Source organism: Thermobia domestica, chromosome 1 (genome assembly GCF_964235325.1).
Source record: "Thermobia domestica chromosome 1, izTheDome1.hap1.1, whole genome shotgun sequence".
Taxonomy (NCBI): Eukaryota; Metazoa; Arthropoda; class Insecta; order Zygentoma; family Lepismatidae; genus Thermobia; species Thermobia domestica.
In genome coordinates, this window is record NC_137454.1 from 372,429,092 (window position 1) to 372,453,908 (window position 24,817).

The window sequence follows — 24,817 nt, forward strand, 5'->3', positions numbered from 1 at the left end:
GGGTCGAGCCGTGCCACCGCCCAGGGCGGCACGTCTAGTGGGCGGCAAAATTTGAAAAAGAAAAGAATACTATTAAAATATAATGCTTCGTAATAGGCCCACATGGAAAAATAAAATTATGTTCCCTGAGAATGTAATTAAAATTATTTCACTCACATTCAGGAAATTACTCACGAAATTCAGAGCATTACCCCTCATTTTCAATTATCAAACTACAAGCCACAGGTATCTCGTTCAAGATTTCCCTTGCAGCAGCGTAGATAAGATTTTCAGCTAGGGCGGATAAGATTGTCAAGTGTCTTTTATATTTTTTCTATTCAGCAATATTCTAACGCTCCACTCCAAATACGCAAAAGGTACACTCCCATTTGAGAGAGGCCGTTCTAGCCTACAGTACCTAGAGACATTTAGGTTCTAGCAGGAAGTTTTTAACCAATTTACAAATTGTTCATTATCATGTCTTATCAACAATATATATATATATATATAATTGTTTTTATATTTAAGCAATACAAATCATGGCCGAACACATTAAAAGAACCATGGGAGGGCAAAATAAATACCACCATTACTAAGGAAAAATGTCCAAAACTTTTTTATTCCTATTCTTAGTGAGTAAATTGAAAGTAAAATACTGTTTTTGTTGAGAGCTGCAACATATTATACTATAGTGCTAGACAGTACACCAGATATTTCTGGTACAGAGCAAAGGATCGTTCGTTTTGTACAAATTACATACAGTAATGGAGAATAGCTTATAAAAATTTGCGAACACTTTCTTGGTTTCGTACTAGTAAAAGACATCACTGGTCTAGCTAGAACTGACAGAAGTAATAATTAAACAGCTAAAAGAAATGAACTTCTATCGAAGATATGAAGGGCCAAACATATGACAATAGTTCCAATATGAAAAGCAAAAATAAATTCCCAAGCCTTCTATGTTCCTTTACTAAAATTTGTCGTTAATGGTGCAGCCACATCTCAGTCCACCGTTTCATTTTTTTGTATAGCTAAAAGAAAAGTTTATGACTTCTTTTCTGCGTCAGTTCAACGTTGGGCCATACTAAAGGAACATATGTATTAGCAGCCTCACTTTGAAACCATTCAGCACCACGAGATGGGAGAGTCGAGTTAATGCTCTGACTCCACTTAGATATCAAATAGAGGTTTATGATACCTTACTTCAAATAAGTAACGACTATATAGTAGATAGAATGATCGCCCATGATGCTCTGTGTATAGCAAACCAGCTGCGTGGCTTTAGTTTCTTTACTCACTCGTTATGTGGTATGACTTTTCACTCCACATAAACATAGTAAACAAAAGTATCCAAAGCATTGATTCTCATGTGTTTGATGCAGTAAGGTTTCTTTAAAACAAATCTGAGAACTTTCAGAGGAGCAGAAATGATGCAAAGTTTCAATCTTACTTAGTTGATGAGATGGAGTTGTCATCAGCATTAGATATGGATGATCCATGGATAGGTAATACAGTGCAAGCTCGAAGTCGAAAGAAGAGACAGTTTCAATAGAAAGCAGAAGATGAAGCTATTGAAGATCCACAAACAAGATGCAAGATCGATTTTTATCGATTTTAACTTCTAGACGTGATTGTGTTAGATTTAAGAGAAAGGCTTGGGCAACTTAAACATCACAGCGAGTATTTCGATTTTCTTTACGACATAAGTAATCTGAACGATATGCCACCTGAACTTTTGTCTGAAAAGTGCCTGCATTTTAATACGCGAAGAATTGAAAGATATTAACCCCAGTGATTTGAAAGACGAACTGAAACTATTAACCGCTATAATTAAGCCTAAAAGTTCACCAAAAGAGACTAAAATTAATTAAGGAATATTACTTTGCTCCCTATGTCAGTGTTGCAGTTATGATTTTGTTTACCTTACCAATAACCACGGCAAGTAGAGAAAGAAATTTTTCGAAACTTACGGGCTTCGGTGGCTCAGTGGTAGAGCGTTCACCTCTGGTGCTAGGGGTCCCGGGTTCGATCCCAGCCCCGGCCAAGTGAACTTTGTGGTGGACAAACACCGTGTGCGTGGGTTTTCTCGGGGTTCTCCCGTTTCCTCCCACTTTCTTCATTCCACCATTTCAATCATTACTCATCATCACCGTCTCCTTTAGCCTAACTGGCATAAGCGTGGGACGTAAAACTCAAAGATTTCATTTCATTTCATTTTCGAAACTTACTCTAAGCTTATTAAAAGCTATCTACGTTCTTCCATATCTCAAACACGTTTAAGTGGTCTAGTGATGATATCAATGGAACATTAATTGGCTGAAATATTGGACTACGCAAATGTGATAAAGGAATTTGATCATATCAAAGCAAGAAAAGTTTTTTCAATTAAAGTGTGTTAAATTTGAGTATTTCTATTGTGTTTTAGTACATTATAAGTCTTAAGCTAATTATTTACTTTTACCGTAATATTTGATTCACTATATTATCTTTTTGCTCCATACTCTATTGGAAACACCTTTTGATATAAAATAAGCTTAAACATTAAAATTCTTAGTTGGACTAAAGCATATATTTTTTTTAAAAGAAAACTGTATGTTCTGCTGTATATCACGTACAGCGAAATCGAGCATACTGAATATTGTCATATATGGAGTCGTTTAAATACTACGTAAGCATTCGAGAGAGGTAGTTCAATTTTTTGTTTACTTTTCCTTTTCATACAAGTTTTTAAATATGGTATCTTACTTTTCCTTATACCTACCTGGGCGGTCTTCTGTCAAAACAAGGGTTGTGGATTAAAGGGGCGGCATTTGAAAGTACCGCCCAGGGCGGCAAAACTGCTAGCGCCGGCCCTGATCTACTATATTATAAATGCCATTGTATGTTTGTATGTATGTATGAGTATGTTCCACATCTCCTCCTAGACGGTTCAACCGATTTTGAGCAAACTTGGCATAAATATTCTTTGGTACCAGGTAATCAACACTGTCGGGGTTAGCAACCCCCAAGTCTCCCCAACTTTGCAGAGGGGGAGGGGGTAGAAACTTGAACCCAATGGTATTTAAATTGGGGTTATAACAGTAGGAATGGTTTTAATGGTATAACGTAAGAACGAGAAAAATAATTTTAACGAAATTTTGAAAACATATAGCTTATAGTGTGACATAAAACAGCCTTGGTATATAACGCCACTAGCGCCCCTAACGGCGGGAGTGGGAGAGAGAGATATGTAAAAATGATCCAAAATGACCGAGATTAGAGTCAAATCAATATATTTCGAAGTCGCTGAGATCATTAATGGTACCACCAAAGCCTAAAACAGAAAGGGCAAGGCCGTAGGCCGAGTAAAGACGGGATCAGGGGGCGGAGCAGTGGGGGTGGGAGGGTTGATATATAAAAATCATCCAAAATGACCGATATTAGAGTCAAATCTATAAATTTCAGGGTCACTAAGATCATTATAATGACATTCCCAAAGCCAAAGACAGAAAGGGCGAGGCCGCAGGCTGAGCAAATACTGAAATCTAGGGGTAAATCTAATATCATTAATAGCATTCCCACGCCGAAAACAGAAAGAGCGAGGCCGCAGGCCGAACAAATACCAGGGTCTGGGGTGGGGCCCTAGCTGGCCAAAGGCTAGCGAATTTATAAAATAATTATGTAGCTTTGTTTTTTTTAATGTGTTCAGAGAGGAGGCTTCCCGAGGCTAAGACGGGTCTTAGTCCCTCCCGAGGAGGGCGCAAAGGCACTGATGTGAGGAGGGCGCAGCGGCCATCGGGCCGGTCCTTGATTATGGCCAGTCCACCCCTGATTATTAGCGTTTTGATTCAACACCTCAAAGCAAAGACTAAATAATATCAGCGATTTGTTATTTGTTGCTTCTATTCGTTAATCTATGAGTTCGCGCTTACCCATCTCGCAGCCACTCGCGTGGGAACGTTCAACCAAGTTCTTTCTACCTCACTGCGCAATGGCAGCAGACGATCTATCCAACGTACTTTGACATTTATTTACCAAGGAGCTCATATATGATATATGTGGACTGATGTGATACCTACAAATCAACTATTAAATTATCACTCGCGACACTATTACTTCTTTTGTACTTGAAAACATCTAGAGTACTTGAAAACATCTTACATAATGGACCTCATTCTGTGCCTATTTTCGCTAAATTTATGAACCGCAATTAGGATTATGGTACCGATTATCGCAAACCAAAACACAAATTTTGCATTGCGTAGACACAACCTAAAATCTGATTTTTGGTTTGCGATAATAGGCATAATAATTATAATTGATTTTTTTCAAAAGTTTTGCATTCCGTACGCTCCACAGGTTTTGTTAAGGCTGGTATGGAATTACGCCCAAAATATAACATAAATTTACATTTGTGTTTGGCACAGACACAGTTGCGAATCTTAAGCATGGCAACCCTGCTGGACTGTACTACCACAGTTTGGTACTGTAAACAAACAGAAGATGGTGGGATGCGTTTTGACATAGAGTCTGATATTGTTATAATTGGTAGAGCTATAAAGTAAGTTCCTAATATGAAAAAAGTGATTCAGTTTGTGAAAGGAAGACGAGAAGAAAGTAAATGTCGGCGGAGTACAAGTGCAAGTTCGGTTGAATCGCGGAATTCGTGTGGCGGTTTGGGGCTGTTAGATAGCAAACCAAGTAATCAATTACAGCTACATAGTTCCCTAGAGGATGTCAGGGGGTGCAGTATTGATATTAACATTAAGGACAAGACAATTAGCAAATTACATAAAGCTGCCCTGCAGGGAAATATTGACAAGTTAAAATTGAATTCAAAGAAAACAGACTTAAATGTTGTTGATAGGTTCAATAGAACGCCCTTGCATTTGGCAGCTTCCCAAGGAAACCGTAATGTTTTGGTGTTCCTGATAAGTAACAGAGCAAAAGTGAATGTTTGCGATTGTGACGGAAAAACTCCACTTTTAAGAGTAAGTCCTGGTATTTACATTTTAAATAAGAATTTCGGTGAGTTTTAAACTTTTTACCCCTTGGTTATGTGTTGTATCCTAAGGTTCATCGCCACAGGAATAATAGTTCACCGCTGTATTCCATATTGAACCAGTCGGTGTTGTTATAGCTCCACCAGGTTCAGCTGTACTTTATGTACTCAATATGCATAGTCTAAAGGTTCTCTTTCGACTATAGATGTAGATTGACATAGTAGTGACACCAAAATTGGTAATTTTATTATGATTATGATTTTGAGTTTAACGTCCCGTTCAGCAGCGAGGCTATATGAGACGTGGACCTACTGATTAACGTGGAATCCGAACCGCATGAGCTCCCGCCGGGAATCGAACCCGGGTTGGTAATTTTATGGTTCAAATATGGATAGTTAGGAAACTTAATGAAAATTCTAACGAATTAAAATGAAAAATTAAAACTATGTATTAAAATGCTAAGTTCATATATTTGTGGTCAAGAAAAGTTTATATGTTTGTGGCCGATTATTTTGACAGTGAGGTTTCGGAAACGACAAGCTCTAGGAAGGTGCCGTTTTCACTGGTTGATTTCGAATTTTGTGTAGAATTGCCACTTTTCATTGAAAGTTTAGAAAAGATGCCATTATTTTTCTTTTCAACGTTTTAGGGGTCAGTTTGATCCCATAAGATCAGCATTGTTGTTGTGGCGTGGCTAACGTAACGTGTATATCCATGTGTTCAGTAGAAGAGCTATGTATAGTGGGTTGATGGACATTGTAGGCGCTTTGCTTTAATATGAGTGGGAAAATTTATTGCATGCTGGTAACTTCAGAAGCCTGTAGAACCACAATGAGGCGTAATCGGACATGTATTTATAAGAAGAAAAATTCTATTTCACATCATATATCACTTTTCTAAATTTTTCACAAACTCATCCCAACATATGTATATTACAATGCTATGTGTATATGTTTGTCTATAGTAATTCACTTCTTTTGTGTGTCGTCCTGCCCTTCATTTGTGTCTGTAAAGTATAGATATAGTGAGAATTCATGCTGATATAAAAATAATGCACTGTGTAGACAGCGAAGATTCAGCTAGTGAAAAATAATTTGGCTTAAGTTTAGGAATGCCTCTAGGTTAGGGTAAGTTAGGTTACTCGGTAAAACTTTAAACTAGATTAGACCCGGTTCTCATAGTTTCAATTATCACTTGAATTCAGTAATCTGTGGTTTTCATAAAAAAATAATAGATTCTCTTCGTTATTCTTATATAATTCTGTAAAACTCAATGCAAAAATATTAGGGTTAAGTTTAGAGTTTCCCCTCCGCTTTTTATAAAAATCAGGAAAATTTACAAGAGAAATGAGGTAAGAAATGATAATTTGAAGTTTTTATTTGACGTTTAGGAATGTAAGTTCGGCAGGATAGTTATGTTTAGTGCGAGAAAAGATATGTGGAAGTTAGTACTATTTGCCGGATGCGGAAGCATTCGCGGAAGGTTTCAGCAGCATGGTGCTTGTAAAATATGGCGAATATGGCGAACAGGTGTAACGGATGCGCAAGAATAATGAAGAAAACCTTTTAAATTTTTGTGAAGCCCACGGAGTATTGAAGTCAAGTGAAATGTAAAAATTTTTCAAATTCTTTGAGCACTGTTTTTTGTATGTTGCAAAGTCCAAGGGCACCTTCAGACTGGAGGGGCAACTCTAAACTTAAGCCAAATATTACATTCAACGCACCGATTCGCCATCATGTACAACTATCATGTTGTTGAATCATTGAAATCTTCTGCGTCTTGCAAATAGTACCCACTTCTACATATCTTTTCTCGTATTAAACATTACTGCCAAACGTACACACCAAAACGTCACATACAAACTCCAAATCATCATTTCTTACCTCATTTCTCCTGTAAATTTTCCTAATTTTTTTTTTTTATAAAAAACGGAGGACAATCTCGAAAATTAATCCAATAATTTATTATATTAATATCTGGAAAAAGTAACGGTAATGTCAGTTTAAATATGAAGAAAGAAATTATAGAAAATGATCATGTTCTTCCCCTTTAAAAAAAAAAAAAAAAAAAAAATGTCCTCGTATTGACTGTATATACCGAGTTTCAACTTCCTAACTTAATAGGCTCAAGAGATACTGTCCTTTTGGCTGAATTTTTGAACCACTTCTACTTCAATTTGGATTCGCTTCTTAGTCACAGTAACATTAAAAAAAGAAAGAAAAAGATTCGAGGTAGGTACTGTGTTCTAAATTCATTTCAAACTGTTCAACCGATTTGCTGTGATGCAGTCAGAAACAGGCAACATCACTTTCAATGTGAAGAAAGGAATTATAGAAAATCCTCTCTCCCCTTAATACGAAAATTTTCAAACACGCTGAAACGCTTGTCTATTCATTTGTATTGGCGTGGGAGACCCGGGTTCAGTTCCCGGCGGAGCTCATGTGGTTCGGATTCCATGTTGATCAGTAGGAAACTCAAAATCAACTCAATTCATTTATTTGTAATGGGCAGTTTATATACCGAGTTTAGTCTTCCAAACTTGGCCTCGTGACATACTATATTTCTTTACATAAATTTTCAACCTGCTGTACGCCTGCCCCCTAGAATGTGCCCTTGAATCGAAGTAATATGATAAAAACAAAGCTCAAGGTAGTAGATTCTTTTACTATGTTCAAAAGCTCATTTCAAATTTTCAACCATTTCCTTGTAATGCGATCACAAACAGCAAGCAACATTGCTTTCAGTTTATGGAAAATGCCTCCTTTAAAACTTGTATTATCAAATACACTGGAATACGGTCCTCTTTTTTTCATTGAAGTTGTATACCAAGTTTCGTCTTCCTAACTTGACATGATCGTGAAATATTCAATTTTGATAATCCGATAATCTCGACATGACAAAAACTCAAGTTCAAGTAAGTGACAACTACATTCAAAAATTCATTTCATACGGTTTAGCCGTTTTCCTCTGATGCAGTGAAACAAAATCCTTTTTATTTTTATATAATAGATTACAGTTAGACACTATTACAGCGAATTTGATCGAGCACAAACAAAATTCCATGATTTCCGAACTTCTTTTTTTCTTCTTTTTCTTTCTTCAATAGTATTCTGTTTTGTTGATGATTTCTTGATAAATACATAGGCTATTTTAAGCCAATTCCGAAACTATGCGTGTACTAAGAAACACGGCTAAAGAAAGTAATTATGATTACGTTAATCTTATTATTTCAATCCAAGTTTTGAAGTATGTTTTTGGTAAGAGTTTTATTTTTTTATTTTTATTTTTATTTATTTATTTATTTTTTTTTTTTTGAGGAGGGGAAAAAAGAGGGGTTGTAGGTTTAAAAAGTTCTAGACTTCCTGATTTGGCTTGGCTTTAAATTGTAGATTGCCTTTCCGATATATATATATTATGGTCATATGTTCCTTTCAAGGGGGCGCGGTGGCTCAATGGTAGAGCGTTCACCTCCGGTGCTTGGGGTCCCTGGTTCGATCCCAGCTCGCGCCGTGAGGACTTTGTGGTGGACAAACACCGTGCTCATGGGTTTTCTCGGGGTTCTCCCGTTTCCTCCCACTTTCTTCATTCCACCATTTCATTCATTTCTCATCATCACCGTCTCCTTTAGCCTAATCGGCATAACCGTGGGACGTAAAACTTAAAGATTTCATTTTTTTCATTTTATGTTCCTTTCAGACTTTTTTTTTCTTTTTAATTCATACTTTTACAGTTTCTCATTTTTCTCCAGTTCTTACGTTATTTTTAAAATCAGATGATGTCAAATTTAGTAGGTTTTATTGTACTTTCTGAGTTCTGGAACGCTCCTAAGTTTCAATTTTAGAGTTTTATTTTGAAATTCACTAACATTCACCTTTTATATGCCCAGGGAATTCGTATTGGTTATATTCGTGGTAGGATTTCGACAGCCAGTCTTGCTACCATCTACTAAATAAAGAGCTTCGATTTCACAGTAATTTTTACATGTTATTTAAGTTAGTCATTGGGTCGCGGTGGCTCAGTGGTAGAGAGTTCACGTCTCGTCCATGGGGTGCGAGCGGTCCCGGGTTCGATTCCCGGTGGGTTCACTCGGTCGAAAAAGTGTAACAGCTTTTTCAGGCCAGCCACCCTGAATGAGGTTTTCCTGGGTTTTCCTCATTCACTCCAGGCAAATGCCGGGGTGGTACCTAACTTATAGGTCCCAGGCCGCTTCCTTCCTTTCCCAATCCTTTCTTCCTTCCCTTTCCCCGGATTGTGTGCTCGCCGAGGGACGTCATCCCTCAAATCGTGAAGGGCTACATGGCCTTAGATGCCGAAAGCCCAGAAATCCAAATCCTAAATCCTCCTCGTCCATGGGGTCCTAGGTTCGATCCCAACTCGCGCCAAATGAACTTCGTGGTGGACAAAAACCGTGTGTGAGAGTTTTGTCGAGGTTCTCCCGTTTCCTCTCACTTTCTTCATTCCACCATTTCCTTCATTTCTCATCATCGCCGTCTCTCCTTTAGCATAGCCGGTAACCATGGGACGTAAAACAAACTTAAAGATTGCATTTGTTAACTTAGTCAACTCTTGACAGGAAACATATTTTCTTCATTACTGACATTCATCTCATTATTACGGTCTCCCTTAGCCTCGGTAAATAATCTTGGGACATTAAATTTAAAAAATGCATGAAATCGATAGCTGTTCAAGATGTTCTTTATCACTGCACACGCTAACTGACAACTTAGCTTAGCTTTATCAATATAAAAACTAACCAATACGTTACTATTTACATACCTTTATATACATTTTTAAAAATAAGTTATTACTGATTTTGATGTTTTCTATAAAAAAGACTAACTAAATAACGTATAAAAAGCTAAACAAACTGTAGTACCCAGTACTTCTTTTTTTCTTTATGAGTTCAAACGTCAAGATATTTTCTGCTAGCTGGAAAACATTAATTTGACATCCTGTACTGTTTTCTTGTTTTGTAATAGAGCGCTTACTCGTGGCTAAGGGGTTAGCGCATGCAACTTTGGGACGCAAGACCTGGTTTTGATTTCCGTCGAAAGCTCATGTGGTTCGGATCTTACGTTAAACGGTAAGTTCACGTCTCATATAGCCTCGCTGCTAAACGGCTTTATGAGAATGTGCTCCATAGCACCTGTTAGTGATTATAAATAACATGCAGTTGTATTTGTCACGCCAAGTCTCCTGATCTTGTGTCTGGCTGTCGTAGGCAATAGGATTGCATGCCGAAATCATACCAGATAAACAATCGTGAGAAGCTACGCATTCTATAACTTCCATCAGTAAATATTTTCTCGAATGCCTTTTGTTTTGCATTTATCTTGCCCTCTCTTTACTTACAGGATATAATCACTGGTAAATAAACAAAATATTTAATTTACGAGGGACAATTTTTTCTCGCTACAAGTACAGTGAGGTGCCTTCCCAGTGGACGTTGAGAATTTACTTACATTCACCTAGGACCTTCATCTACAAATTAGGAGCGTTACTGGTAACGGGAACGACAGCAGTATCCTGTGCAGACCATTTCTTGATCCCTGTGAGTGTTACTAACGGACAACATGGAAAGTGATTATGGAGGACAGTTTTTCCTGTGGAAAGAGGGCATTACCGCTGCTGAAATCCATAGGCGATTTGTAGCAGTATATGGAGAACATGCATCGTCACGGAAAACAGTGTAAACTGGGTAGAAGGTTGGAAGGTGGGTAGCATGTTGACGAAAAACAGGAGCATTTCAGGAAGGAAAATGACAGTGACAACACCAGCCATTATCGCCATGGTAGAGAGGACTATTCAAGAGAACAAATTTGTCACATTTTCTGAAATGAAGGCTGCCACAGGACCAACAAGAAACAGAGCATCGTGTACAGTCACTTACAGTTTGTGAAGGTCAGTGCAAGATAGGCTCCAAAACTCTTGTCTGCAGAACAAAAACAATGTCTAGTGGACGTGTTGAGAGAACTTTTGCAACGCCATGTCATGATCCCGAAGATTTCATGTATAGGGTTGTGACTGGTGATTAGACCTGGCTCCGTTACCATGAGCCGACGGATATGAAGCCATCAACTCAGTGGAAACATCATGACAGTCCACCGCCAAAGATATTTTGAACAACACCTTCAGCTGGGAAGCGTATGACTACAGTGTTCTGAGATACGAAAGGCATTATCCTGGTCGACTGGCTGGAAGTTGGCGCCACGATTAATAGTGCAGCGTATGTTGAGACATTCAGACGCTTACTTCGTGCCATTCAAAGGTAGCGGCCAGGAAAGTGCATGCCCTCACACCAGCCGGAAAACTAATACTGCTATTGATGGACTAGTGTTTACAGTGCTGTTACACAATCTCTGCTCTCCGAACTTGGCTCGCAGCGATTACGATCTGTTCGAGACAATGAAAAGATCTCAGCTTGGTTGTCGATTTGGTGATTCTCATTAACTTGAACAAGCTGCGTGGGACGTCAAACAGTTGGTTTTAGGAGGTTTTCTGAAGCTAATATACCGCTGACAAAAGTGTATTAAAGGAGAGATTATGTTAAGAAAGTTGATATATCAGTTACTATGTAACGTGTATGCACGTGAAAAAATAAAAATGTAAATCATTTTAGTACGCTCCTCGTAATTTCTTTTCAAGTAAAGAAAGAGTGCGAGTATTCTATAATGTTTCACTTTTTGTGTAGTTGCAGTTCGCTTTCAACACTTGCAAGTATTTCTTCTCACTTGGCGGGAAAATAAAATAAGACATAACAGAAAGTGCTTCTCGTACAAAAACTATCAGTTCGGATTGTTGGGTATGACAGTAAGTTGGAAATTATATTAAGTTTCCCCTGCCAGCTATAGACAGAGATATCTGTGCAAGACAAATAATATGATTCGAGGATAAAAAAACAAAGTTTATTTTATTTTTTCACACAAGAACCAGACATTGATGGATTTGTCATAGAGCCCTACAAGGTTTTAAAAACCTTGCTTAGAAAAAATGCGTGTTGTGCATATATATTGAGAACATTCTTCAATGCTGGAAAAAGGTTGAAGTCTCTGGACATGTGGTCGGGATTGTACAGCGGATCGGCAAGGCGCTCCCAACCGAGGATGGTAAAAAAGTTTTGCATTCTCGCCGAGGACTGTGGTCTCACATTGTCGTCCAAAAGGAGAACGCCTGATGTCAGAAAGCCAGGACGCTTCCTACGAATAACACACTACAATCTTGTCAGTATATGACAATACAGATGAACATTGATTGTTCAGATCTCCATACTTAAGTTCCTGCTAACACTGCAATAGTTCCAGCTGCAGGATCGTGGTCGTAAGTCATCAAATGAAGTATGGATGACTCGCGCATTAAACTATGTCTTGTTTGCTCATTGGTTGACGATTTCTCGGATGGAAAAGGAGAGGAAATTTATTTTCTGACTCCTTCTCGTGTATTCAATGATCTATCCTAAAAAGTTTCCTTAGTACGAAACTGTTCCCTACCACACCCACTCCCGACTTTAAAAAAAAAAAAAAAAAAAGTGTTGAAAGATTTTTGCTTTATTAATACAAACCGCAGAGGTAAACAAATATTTTTTAAGAAAATTAAAATATTTTTGTGCGCGCCAATTACATTACATCGTTCTATAATGCTTTATGAGTAATTTGGTTTGTACTAACATTTTGTTCTCAATTTGCAGGCAATAGAATGTGGACGGAAGGACTGTGTGGCTCCGCTGCTGGAGGCGGGCGCAGATTGCAATATTGTTGATGTAGCTGGTAACAGTTGCATCCATGTTTGCGCGAAACTTGGATTTCATGACATAGCTGCAGAGTTACTGAAAAGAGGGGCTAGCTTTGATACGTCAAACATAGTAAGTATAATTTCATAAATATTATGCAAACCACGTAGTTCTTTAGATGTTATTACCGAAGTAGATACTGGGTTACCCAAGAATAATGAAAACAGACTTGGCAGCGCATTTAATGTAACGATTAGCGCATTGTTCATCAAAAACTCGTTTTCGATTGTTGTGATTATTAAATGTAGAAAATGTAGAAATTAGAGAAATATTGGAGGTTATTTCCAGTACACTGAACAGTAAAACCTTTTCTATCTAGTAACGGTTTTTGCAAAGGAATATTTCAACATTTTTGTCTTACATAACATAAGTTTGAATAAAATTTTATTGACTTTTATTTTATTAAAGTTACGAGATTTTCCAGAGTGAAATGATGCCAAAATACTATACACTGAGGAAGAAGTGAAAGAATGTTTGAAATTGTATTTATTATAATTTGATACAAGAATATTAAGATATAATGTCTTTGTCCTTTTAAATACGATATTTTATCTTAAGAGGCTTCATCCCGGCGAAATTAAAACACCGCTAATTTTACAGTAATTATGTGATATCTTCAAATAGATAAAATATAATCGAAATGTGGAACAAGAGTGTCCTAGACAATATCATTTTACATGAGATATCGTTATCACGTTCCACTTATCTGCTTTCGATTTCTGGCCATTTTGAAAATCGGCATTTATTTTCGCGTTTCTAAACGGTTGGAAACGGAAAGCCACTAGGTGACTTGTAATAACGGTACCTCACGCAAAATAATATTGTCTAGGGCGCTCTTGTTCCATATTTCAATTATCTTTTATCTATTTGAAGATATCACATAATTACTGTAAAATCAGCGGTATTTTAATTTCGCCGGGATGAGGCCTCTTGACGGTTACCCCTTTATACACTTATAATGTACATATGGACATAAACAGGTTAGTGAATAGGTCCTTTAACAAATATGTACCAGATGCCATCTATGTTACCCTATATTGCTGAATCCAAGATGACTCCAAGAAGACCCCTTCCATTTTTTAAACAAAGGATTACAAAAAAACATCTATAGCACATACCGCATATATTTTGGGAACTTAACCGCCTTTGGTGCGAGCAGTACCGCGGTCGATTACCGATGAGGATATTCGGTCGAAAAAGTGTAAAAGCTTTACCGCGGTCGAGTACCGATGGGAATATTCGGTCGAAAAAGTGTAAATGCTTTTACAGGCCAGCCATCCAAAGTGAAGTTTTCCTTATTTGCACCAGGCAAATGTCGGACTGTACCTAACATAATGGTCTCAGGCCGCTTTCTTACTCTCTAATTCCCCGGGTGGTATGATCACCGAGGGACGTCTTTCCTCATATGTAACGGGCTAACATGGCCATAGATGGTGAAAGCCTAGGCATCTAATTCCTAATCCTAACAAAAAAATCAAATGAGGTACATACTTCCCTTAGTCTTTCTCACTGGAAGGGCTACTGAATCTTCACTGTCATTATGGCTTGGTTTTTTTCTCACAGAGGACCGCCTTCAGTCCCACATCATATGTCTCAATAACAAGATGGCCTCATATTTTTCGGTATGAATTTGCGTCAAAAAACATTTCTTCTTGGATTTGGAAATATACGGTACGATGTTCTAAGTTTAGTATTTGGCTGAGATTATTAATTTAAATGTTTTTTTTTTTTTTTTTTTTTTTTTTTTTAATATTATCTTCCATATGAATGTTAATGGAAGAAAGTAGAAACGCTTTCAAAGTCTTGACTGGAAGACCAATCGGAAAACGACCATTAGGAAGACCTAGGCGCAGATGGGAGGACAATATTAAGATGAACCTCGCAGAGATTGGAATATAAAGTAGAAACTGGATGCAGTTAGCTAAGGATAGAAGTCAGTGGAGAGCTTTTGTGAACGCGGCATTGAACCTCCGGGTTCCATAGGCCATAGAGTTAGTTAGTTAGTTATATGGATGTTTCTTGGTTTGCTCAGTCGTCAAACTTGCTTAATGTGTGAAATTATCTATAGTAAGAAAATCCAACTGCAAAACTTTCGAAGATAAGAGATAGCTAATGACGCACATTATAATCTTGAAAATGAAGATTACATGCTGATGTAATTGAATATATTTATATGTATTATGTATATTTTGTAGGCTGGTGAATACCCGATACACATTGCTACCGTATGTGATCATAGAGATTTCGTAGAGCTTCTTTTGAGATATGGCACATCAGTCGGCGTGACCGATTCCCAAGGAAGGACTCCGTTGATGTTAGCTGCCAAAGATGGCAATTTGTACTTAGTGCAGTTATTTATGGAGTACGGTGCTCGAGTGAATGAAAGAGATAACAAAGGTAATTTTAATTTTATTTTATATTAATCTTATATTTCTCTTTCCCTTTAATAACGTATCAATCCCACAAAATTTTTAATCAGTACCGTGATATTTTAGGTGAAGCAGCAAGACTTCTTCTTTTAAGCCTTTTTCTCAGTTAGCTGGGATCGGCTTTTCGGATTGCTGTTGCTATCTTGTATCATATTCATTGTGACACCACACTCCACTGTATCGTTTATAACACACACTTCCTACTTCTGTGGCCGACCTTGGGCTCGTTTTCCACCCACTTCTGTGACATTTACTCGGTGAGCTACATATTCCAAAGGTGGTCTTCTTACATGCCCAAACCATCTCAGTCTACTTTCTTGCAATTTTTCTACTACTGGTCTCAACTTTACTGTTCTCCGGATCAATTCGTTCTTAATTTTATCCTTCTGTATCAATCCAACATCTTCATCTACGCACCATGCAACTTGTTCCTCTCTCTTCTTCGTCGTCCAACATTCCGCTCCGTACAATAAGGCAGGTCTCACTACTATTTTGTAAACTTTTCCTTTTAAGGCGTATTGGTACTCTGCGGTCATACAACATTCCTGCCACTTCTCTCCTTTTCGCCCAACCGCTACTAATTCTCCTGTTTACATCTTCTTCTACTCCTGCATTTTCCTGCAGAATTGATCCCAAGTACTGGAATTTCTTCGCCCTTACCACCTCTTGTCGTCAAATTGTATTCTTGTATTCTCTATCATATTTTTCCTAAAAGGACAGTGTAAGTATTCTGTCATAGTTCTACTAATTCTAAGCCCTTTGCTCTCCAATGCTTCTCTCCAGGCATGTAATTTCTCTTGCAGAACTGCCTTGAAGGAGTATGACTGAGGAATAATATTATTTATAATATATATCGAGATATGATTTTTTGCAATTGATTCAGAGTTCCGGGAATGGGTTCCATCTCCTCCATTAACCCTGTATTCAAACTGGAAGTGGTTTAGATTAACCATTTCTGGTTCCAACATTTATCGTCATAGAACAAAAGCGATACTGTATAGCGACTAACTGTTTTCTGCAATCGATTTTATGGTGTCAAGAGAACCTAGCATCACAACTTGCAACACACTACTACCAAAACCAGGAGTGTTTGAAATTTACCACTACTTTCGATTTCAGTACTGATTTCCGTACAGCAAAAATGGTAAGAGATATCGAGATGCAGTTTTTTTTTTTTTTTTTTTTCAATCGATTCAGCTTCCCAAGAGTTGGTTTTGTCTCATCCTTTAATCATCTGTTCAATCGAGAAGTGGTTCAAATTCACGATTTCAGGTTTCAGTCTCTATTTATGTAGAACAAAAACACTAAGGCAAAGCGAGTAACGGCTTCTTGATATGGATTTCGAAGAACAAGTTCTATCTTTAATCGTATTAATCTATTGTAACAAATAGTTATAGATGTACTACTTCAAATTTAAGTTCGTGTCCGTGGCGTTTTCTCGAGGTATTCCCTTTTCCTCCTATTTTCTCATTCAACCAATGCTTCCATCATCATTCACTTGCTTTAATCATCGTCTCCCTTAGCCTAACAGGCATAATCTTGGGACTTTAAACTCAAAGATTTCATTTATTATTTCTTTTAAAGTTTAAGTATTGAATTCCACAGTTTGGAGGTGTATCGTAGTTTCAGACTGTGAAACGAAATTTTACGTTTAAAAAGCTAATTACTGTGGTGAGATTTTACTTTTACTGAAAATAAATATTGGTTATTCCAGGTTGGCGTGCTGAAGACTATGCGTTAAATGGCAATCATCACGACATCGCAGCTCTCGTGAAACCAGAATCGGATGAAGAGACTCAATTTAGTGAGAGAGCGGTGGATGTTGGTACGATTGAATCTTCTGATTTGATACGTAGGACATCAAATACTTCCATTCCAGTTGAAGACAAAGAGGTGTGTAATGGTACAGTTCTTCAGGATACTAGTAAAACATGCACTGCACTGGAATCCTAAAATGCTTTTAACCCTTTTAAACTCTTTGGCATATACATATTACCACAGAAACATGTCGTCAGTTATCATCCCCTAAATCCAATATGTTTTCTTGAAACTGATTTTCTGTCTCATTTCTAGGGAATACGTATTACGAAATAACAAAACGCATTTTCCGCGCTTGTCGTACGAAAGTATAGGTTGATTAAAGGATTCGAACGGGGGCACGGTGGCTCAGTGGTAGAGCGTTCACCTCTGGTGCTTGGGGTCCCTGGTTCGATCCCAGCTCGTGCCGTGTGGACTGTGGTGGACAAACACCGTGCTCGTGGGTTTTCTCGGGGTTCTCCTGTTTCCTCCCACTTTCTTTATTCCACCATTTCATCCATTTCTCATCATCACCGTGTCCTTTAACCTAACCGGCATAATCGTGGGACGTAAAACTGAAAGATTTAATTTTTTCATTTCATATGTCGTTTCGAGCTTGGCCTTGTTTTGGGGTCGCGTAGCAATATTTGTCTTCGTTTTGCAACAGCGAAAGGAATAAAACATCAGTATTGTTTATCAATACTTTTTAGGTCCACAATCCATATTGAGAAATAAAACATATAGCATTTCCCCCATCCCTCCTGTTCTTGCATTTAGAAAGTTTTATTTATGTAGTTAGTTGTGAGCCAAAGGAAGAAGAGAGTACTGTTTTAGCTGCTCATATGTTGTATTTTTACTAGCGAATGGCAATTGAGTGGGTGATTTGAGTGTTTTGCGTAATGTATTAAAAAGATAAAAAGTGCTGTTACTGGGTTTGTTTCTCTGAAAGTATCATTGAAAGGAATTATGATGTTTCTTTCCCAACCGAAATTCTTGAAGCCGTCGTATATTATGTATATTACGTATAAATCGTAGTATTTTTCAAGATAGATAATATTCGGGTTCTGCTACCGGAGCTGCACCAGACGGAAAAAAACTGAAAACTTGTTTCACTCTGAATAGAATGACATATAAACCATGATAACTTCGATGAATAGTGTGGTGGACAAGCACCATGTGCGTGGGTTTCCTCGGGGTTCTCTCATTCCCTCCACTTCATTTCACCATTTCATTCGTTTTTTATCATCACCGTCTCCTTTAGTCTACCTAGCTTAAGCGTGGGTCGTTAAACTCAAAGATTTCATTTCATTTTTTTGGGATAAATAGTACTGAAACAGTAACTACTTAACTAAAAGTCGAAATTGACGTTAAACTTAAAAATTTAATTTAATTTCATTAAATTCGAAATTTTCTTCTAAAAAATGCAGGGATTTAAAAGTGTTAGGTGTATATGTAGTGCAACTTGATTCATTGCATTTACGTATGGATGCTATAGAATACATATCGAATAAGTGAAAGGTAATAAATTAAATTCATGGATTCTTCGTATGTTTTGCTTTCGATTGACAATATAAAGTCGTGTGATAGTGAAAAAAATCAATTAATAATAATAATAATAATAATAATAATAATAATAGGGGAAGGCGTTGTACCTGTGAACACTTTTAGAGTCTTCGAAATTTTGGTGCTAATATTCAGCACTTTTTCCCCAATTTTTGTCGTATATTTAAAGTGCCATCTCTTTGCTATCAGATAGAATGATTTTTAAACGTGTTACATAATTACACTAGCTTGTATAGAATATAACAAGAGCATATCCGTTTTGTTCACAGGTACATTATGGTCGTGTACCATTGAACAGACCCCCTTGTACCTTTGAACAAAGTGATAATTACAACGTTTCTGAGGCAATAATATGAAAAGAAGCCGTAAATATTAACAGTTATAAATTGCAATAAAAGGTTTAGCTATAAAAATTTCCCCAGAATTGAAATTTTATTAATTAAATTAAAAATTGAAGAGAAGTTCTAAGAAAAACTTGTGACCAATAAAGTTGAGCATATACAACTCTTAACTATATGTTATACAATAAGCGAATATATAGAAACTACTTAAAATTATAATTAATAACTTTATATCCTAACCTAACCTATATAAAATATATCAATTGTTTTAACTACTAACATTGTAGCTTTAAACAGTATTATTTATCATTCAAAGGTACACGATGCATTAATGTTCATAGATACAAGAGGGTCACCATTACGAGAAAAAGTTCTCCACTAGCTTAAATATTGAACAGATGTTAAAACTAAAAATATATTACTGTATTCACCAATGATTCTACCCCAATTTTGGACAAATACATATCACAAGTTGCGAAAACCGAAGAGCACAAAACTCAAAAGGTAACTACAAAAAAATCTTCGTTTTGGGGGTGAAAAAATTAAAAGGAACATTATTCGGCACTACACTCAATAAACAACAGCCAAACGCGTTTGTAGTGCTTTTTTTTTCATTTAATTTTTCAAACGAATTTTAATCACTGTACCTAGATAGCTCTGAATTCGAGAAAAGCACAGGTGTTCAAAGGTACATTGTTTCAAAGGTACAACGGCTTCACCTAATAATAATAATAATAATAATAATAATAATAATAATAATAATAATAATAATAATAATAATAAATTGAAAGCTTTCAGTTTAACGTCCCAAGATTATGCCCTTAGACGAAGGGAGACGATGATTGAAGCAAGTGAATGATGATGGAAGAATTGGTGGAATTAGAAAGTGGGAGGAAACTAGAGTACCTCGAGAAAACCATGGACACGATGTTGTCCACCACAAACTTACTTGGTCAAGGATCGAACCAGGTACCCTATGCACCATAGGTAAGCGTTCTACAGCTGAGTCACCGTGCTTTTGGAGTACAGTTGGGTTATTTAGAATCGATCACCGATGATAAGCCTACTCTACGATCTCTGCGCTAGAAATTCACTGTTCTTGACTGATCTTGAAAAATGACTACTTATTACCTTTGTAATTATGTTAAAACATATTCCAATCATATATCTTTATTAATTGCTTTCAACATTTTACGTAAAGTTGTCGAAGTTGATTGAGTTGAGTTGATTTTGAGTTTAACGTCCTGTTCAGCAGCGAGGCTATATGAGACACTTTAACGTGGAATCCGAACCACATGAGCTCCCGCCGGGAATCGAACGCGGGCCTCCCATGCCAAAGGCGCGTACGCTAACCGCTTAGTCACGGAGGAGCTCTATAAAGTTGTCGAAGTACTCCAGAGTTTGCCCGACATCTTGCTGTGTACTGTGTGTGCCTAAAACTGAATGTGTGTTTACAGGATTATTTTTTTTTCTTTAATTCTAACGTGTGAAATGAAATTGAACTTGTAGGTTAATAATTCCAGATTAACAAGAGTGAAAAAATAAATAATAATGTTTATTCTTTCTCGTAGGTGCAGCCTGATGAAGGAATGTCAGAAACTGATAAAGAAGAGGAGGACGGAAGTGACACGTGGAATGACAGTGCCTCAGACACTAGTTTAAAGAATAAGGTGTGTAACTGTAAAATAACTATTTTAATGGACGTACAGGAACAAGAAATCGTTAGTCGTTGGTGGGTGATGATGGAGTATAAAAACGAATCTTCCCGTAAACATTTTATTTACTGGGGCCGCGGTGGCTCAGTGGTAGAGCGTTCACCTCTGGTACTTGGGGTCCCGGGTTCAAACCCTGCTCCCGCAAAGTGAACTTTGCGGTGGACAAACACCGTGTGCGTGGGTTTTCTCGGGGTTCTCCCGTTTCCCCCCACTTTCTTCATTCCACCATTTCATTCATCTATCATCATCACCGTCTCCTTTAGCCTAACCGGCATAACCGTGGGACGTAAAACTCAAAAATTTCATTTCATTTTCATTTCATTTTATTTACTTACGTTTCTTCCATTCAACCAACTATAATTACCTCCTTCAGGGATATCGTTAGAAAAAAAGAATTTAGATGAAGAGTAGAGAAAATATTCAGGATCACAGCTACTCTACTCATGTTTCAAATCATGCTGGATGATTGAGGAGATATATTGTTTCTAGGTCAAAAAAAAAAAAAAAAAAAAAAAAATCCTTAAGCTATTGTTCGGTGAGCCAATGGTTTATTGTGCAGAAGGAAGCAACGTCAAGTGCAGTATGCCTGTGTTAGACTTCGTAAGAATCTCATAGGGATTCCAGATTACTCAAGTACCAATTAACAGTGACAGTTTGCTCTCAAAAACAAATTCATAATGGATAATTCCTGTGGTGTCATTAAAACGAAACAGCACTGTTTTCACTTTTGATTTGGAGGACAGTTTATCTTGTCTTTTTGTGATAATGGTGACTTCCATTTCAATTTTAGCATTTAATCATCAGGCAAAGAATGTAGCGCAAACTTTGGAAGCATTTTTTTTTTCTTTCTTTTCCAAGTCTTCCAGTAAAGTTGGATTAATTGTCTGCGGGTTAATACCAAACTCTTTCATCATCCTCACAGTCAAAGCGATTTTCCTTTGTCCAATCTTAAGATTTTCGCAATGTATTCGCCATTACGAACAGAAAACAATTATCACCATACACTTGACTTCTCAGAGCTTCCTCCTGGCTGTATGGTTAGCGTGCGCGCTTTCGGTGTAGGAGAGCCGGGTTCGATTCTGGTGGGAGCTCATGTCCGGATCCCATGTTAAGCTCCTGGTTCATATTTCGTATAGCCTCTGTGCTCAAAGGAACGTTAAATACCAAATATCCAATTAACAATGCCCGGAGTAACACTTTTTCCGAGTTTAAACAGAATTTCATGATTTCTGCTCTATGCTTCTTTGAAAAAATGAAATGAAATATTTCGGTTTTACATCCCACGGTTATACCGTGTATGCTACAGGAGATGCGATGTTGAGAAATGAATTAAATGGTGGAATTAAAAATGTGGTAGGAAACGGGAGAATCCCGAGAAAACCCATGTATACGGAGTTTATCCACCGTAAAATCCATAATGGCGCGAGCTGGGATCGAACCACGGACTCCACGCACCAGAGGTGAACACTAATACTGAGAGACCGCGGCCCCTTCCATTCTGCCTTCATAATAATGGTGAATCAATACCTAAACAACACCGTGGCGTATTTCCCATTAAGCGTAGAGAGCGGCGCTGCAGTGTTGCCAGACTGTAGACGTTTAGATAAAATGCATTGTGTCATTTGTATTTTTTTTTTTAAAATCTCGGTCGTAATAAAAATCAGTCTCATCATTTGTCACATGGTATATAAGTCACTTGAAGAACTGCGTTGTATACAAATCATAAACTATTCACATTTCTTATAGCTTAATGAAAGATGAAACAACCTATCTATTTTAACACACCAGATCCTCTGTAGATGTGAATTCTATAACGCACAAAGAATGAACAATTGACTGTCTGAACCGAGACTCGAACCCGGGACTTCCGGCATACCGTGCCGATGCGTTAAGCACTATGTCACCCAGTTCGCTTCCCAGAAGAGCCACTTACTCTCTCACTCTCGATGTCTGTGCTCTCCGTTCGGGCCACGGAGGCTGTACTACAGACCACTGTTGTGCTTGGACAATCCCTGTGTCACCTATGATGGTTGTAATTTCATATAAATATTAATGAAAGCGGAAACAACCTATTTATTTATTTATTTATTTTATTTATTTATTTATATTTATTTATTTTAACGTTCTTCATGGTCCGAGTGGAGAACACTAACCTCGAGAGTGAGAGAATGAGTGGTTGTTCTGGGAAACGGATTGGGTGGCATAGTGGTTAACGCATCGTCACGGTATGGCGGAGGTCCCGGGTTTGAGTTCCGTCCAGTCAGTCACTTTTTCACTCTTTGTGCGTTATATTCACATTTCTATTCTCTGCTGTGTTCGAATTTACACTCTGGCAAACTTTACAGAAAGTCACAAGATGATTTTGTTTGTATGTTGTAATGTGTTAATGCAGCTACTGGGCGCTGGGCTGGAATTTCGATCTTATGCTTGCTGAACGATTGCTCAGTTAACGCTTAGATATTTCTGCGTACATTTCAGGTTCTTGAAGAGCATTTCATAAGTGTGGTGATGGTATTTGTATGTTTTATATTACGTTCATTTATTTAATTTCCATTTATTGTATCCCGTTAATCATTACTTACATTTGTCGAAATAATGATCGTACGGGCGCCAGCGGAAATGCAGTTAATTTTGATTGATTAATAAATTCTGAACATAATAAAGAAAAGCAATGTCGCTGTTTATGTCAATTCATCTCACCTTAATTTACCGTGGGGAGTTCGTTGTTGAGTTTACAGTAGATCGTTTTCTCTCGTCAAGTTCGTGGATTTTTCAGTCTTACAAAACACTAGTTTTGTTCATCTTAAACAGTTCTGTCCGCTTCAGTTGAGTCGAATTGAAGAATTGATTATTCGCGATGGTGAATATTTTTGAATTTTTCTGATTTTTCTTTGTAGTACCTTCTTGTAGCACTTCAGGGTGACTTTACCATCGTTTTACCATTATTGGGGGGAGGAAAGAACAATTTTAGTTATTATTAAGAAGAGGAGGAGAAACTGGTTGGGACATATATCATAAATTATATCTTAATGGACATGGCTAATAAGAAATTATATCATGAGGGACGTGCTAGAGGGTATGGTGGCAGGAAAGAGAGAGAGAGGGCGAAGGAGATTACAGTTAATGGACGATATCAAAACAAAAAGTCGTACGTGAAAACGAAGAGGTTAGCGAAAGACCGTGAAGCATGGAAGCTTTTCAGTTGCGGCAAGTGACCTGCCAGTAATAGCAGAATACCTATGATGATGATTACCATTATTCAAAGTATTATACATTTTTGGGGGGACATATTTAATTTCTCTTATATTTTCAGCATGAAATATTACTGTATAGAAAGAACGTTATGAATAATATAATAAGGAAAGTAGCTGGCACATTATTATGAAATTAATAATAAAAACTAACCTTATTGTTCATTTTTGTTTGATCACGGTAAGATGATTTTAAGAATTCTTGCTGCTTTCTTGCACGGTCAGAGAAACGAGCAAGACTGCAAATGCTCAAAGGTACTCTTACGAGCAACTAGTCTTGGTTAAGTGTAAAGAACAATATTGACTTATTTATGCGAAGTACTTGCTGGATAGTGTGTGCTCTATTATGTTCGTTTCTCACGAGATATCTGTATAATTTGCTGTGTTCATGTTTCAAGACAGAAAGGTGACTGCTTTCTAGTCGATGAATTGTCGTTGTTACCGTAGATGATGTTATAATTTACTGTACGTTTACATGGACTGATAAAGTTGTGAGTTCTTGTCATCAGCAAGATTTCTAGAAATTTATCTCACTGTTATTAAACAAAAATGCACAATAAAGTTAGTTTTACTATTAATGGTACGAATAAATTATTTCTTTGTTGTTAGAACTATGTATTTTATCTCCTCATTACCTGTTGTATTTCAGGCTAAAATAGGGGCAAGGCTAAAGGATTTTCTTGAAAGTTCTAATGAAGAAGTTAACGCAGACTTGAAAGGTACATCAGATGAATATTTGGGAGACAGCGCTATTAGTTTGGAGGAAGTTAAAACATTAGCTTTGCCGGATGGTCTTCCACCTGCCAAACCTCCACGGAGCTATGAATTTAGTCTTAACACTGAGGCAGCTGAAAATGCGGATGAGGTTAGTATTAAGCCACGGGTAATATGATCTGATTTCTGTAGTACTTTCGTGATGAAAAGTCGAATGTCTTGGAGTTATTAGAATTGTGCTTCTGTTATTTAAAATTTGC

The 24,817-nt window shown here is 37.3% G+C and overlaps 1 protein-coding gene across 2 annotated transcripts in view; it reads left to right on the top strand.

Annotated features, from left to right (window-relative positions):
- Positions 1 to 4,429: 4,429 nt before the first annotated feature.
- LOC145664377 (uncharacterized) overlaps positions 4,430 to 24,817 on the top strand; it is a gene marked incomplete at its 3' end in the record, with an annotated part of 102,035 nt that continues 81,647 nt past the window's right edge. Inside the window, 6 exon segments of one of the 2 annotated variants that reach the window (XM_081731031.1) lie at positions 4,430 to 4,949; positions 12,646 to 12,819; positions 14,943 to 15,144; positions 16,891 to 17,069; positions 20,449 to 20,547; positions 24,493 to 24,708. In XM_081731031.1, the coding sequence (XP_081587157.1) occupies positions 4,533 to 4,949; positions 12,646 to 12,819; positions 14,943 to 15,144; positions 16,891 to 17,069; positions 20,449 to 20,547; positions 24,493 to 24,708 (1,287 nt within the window). 2 annotated transcript variants of the gene reach the window in all.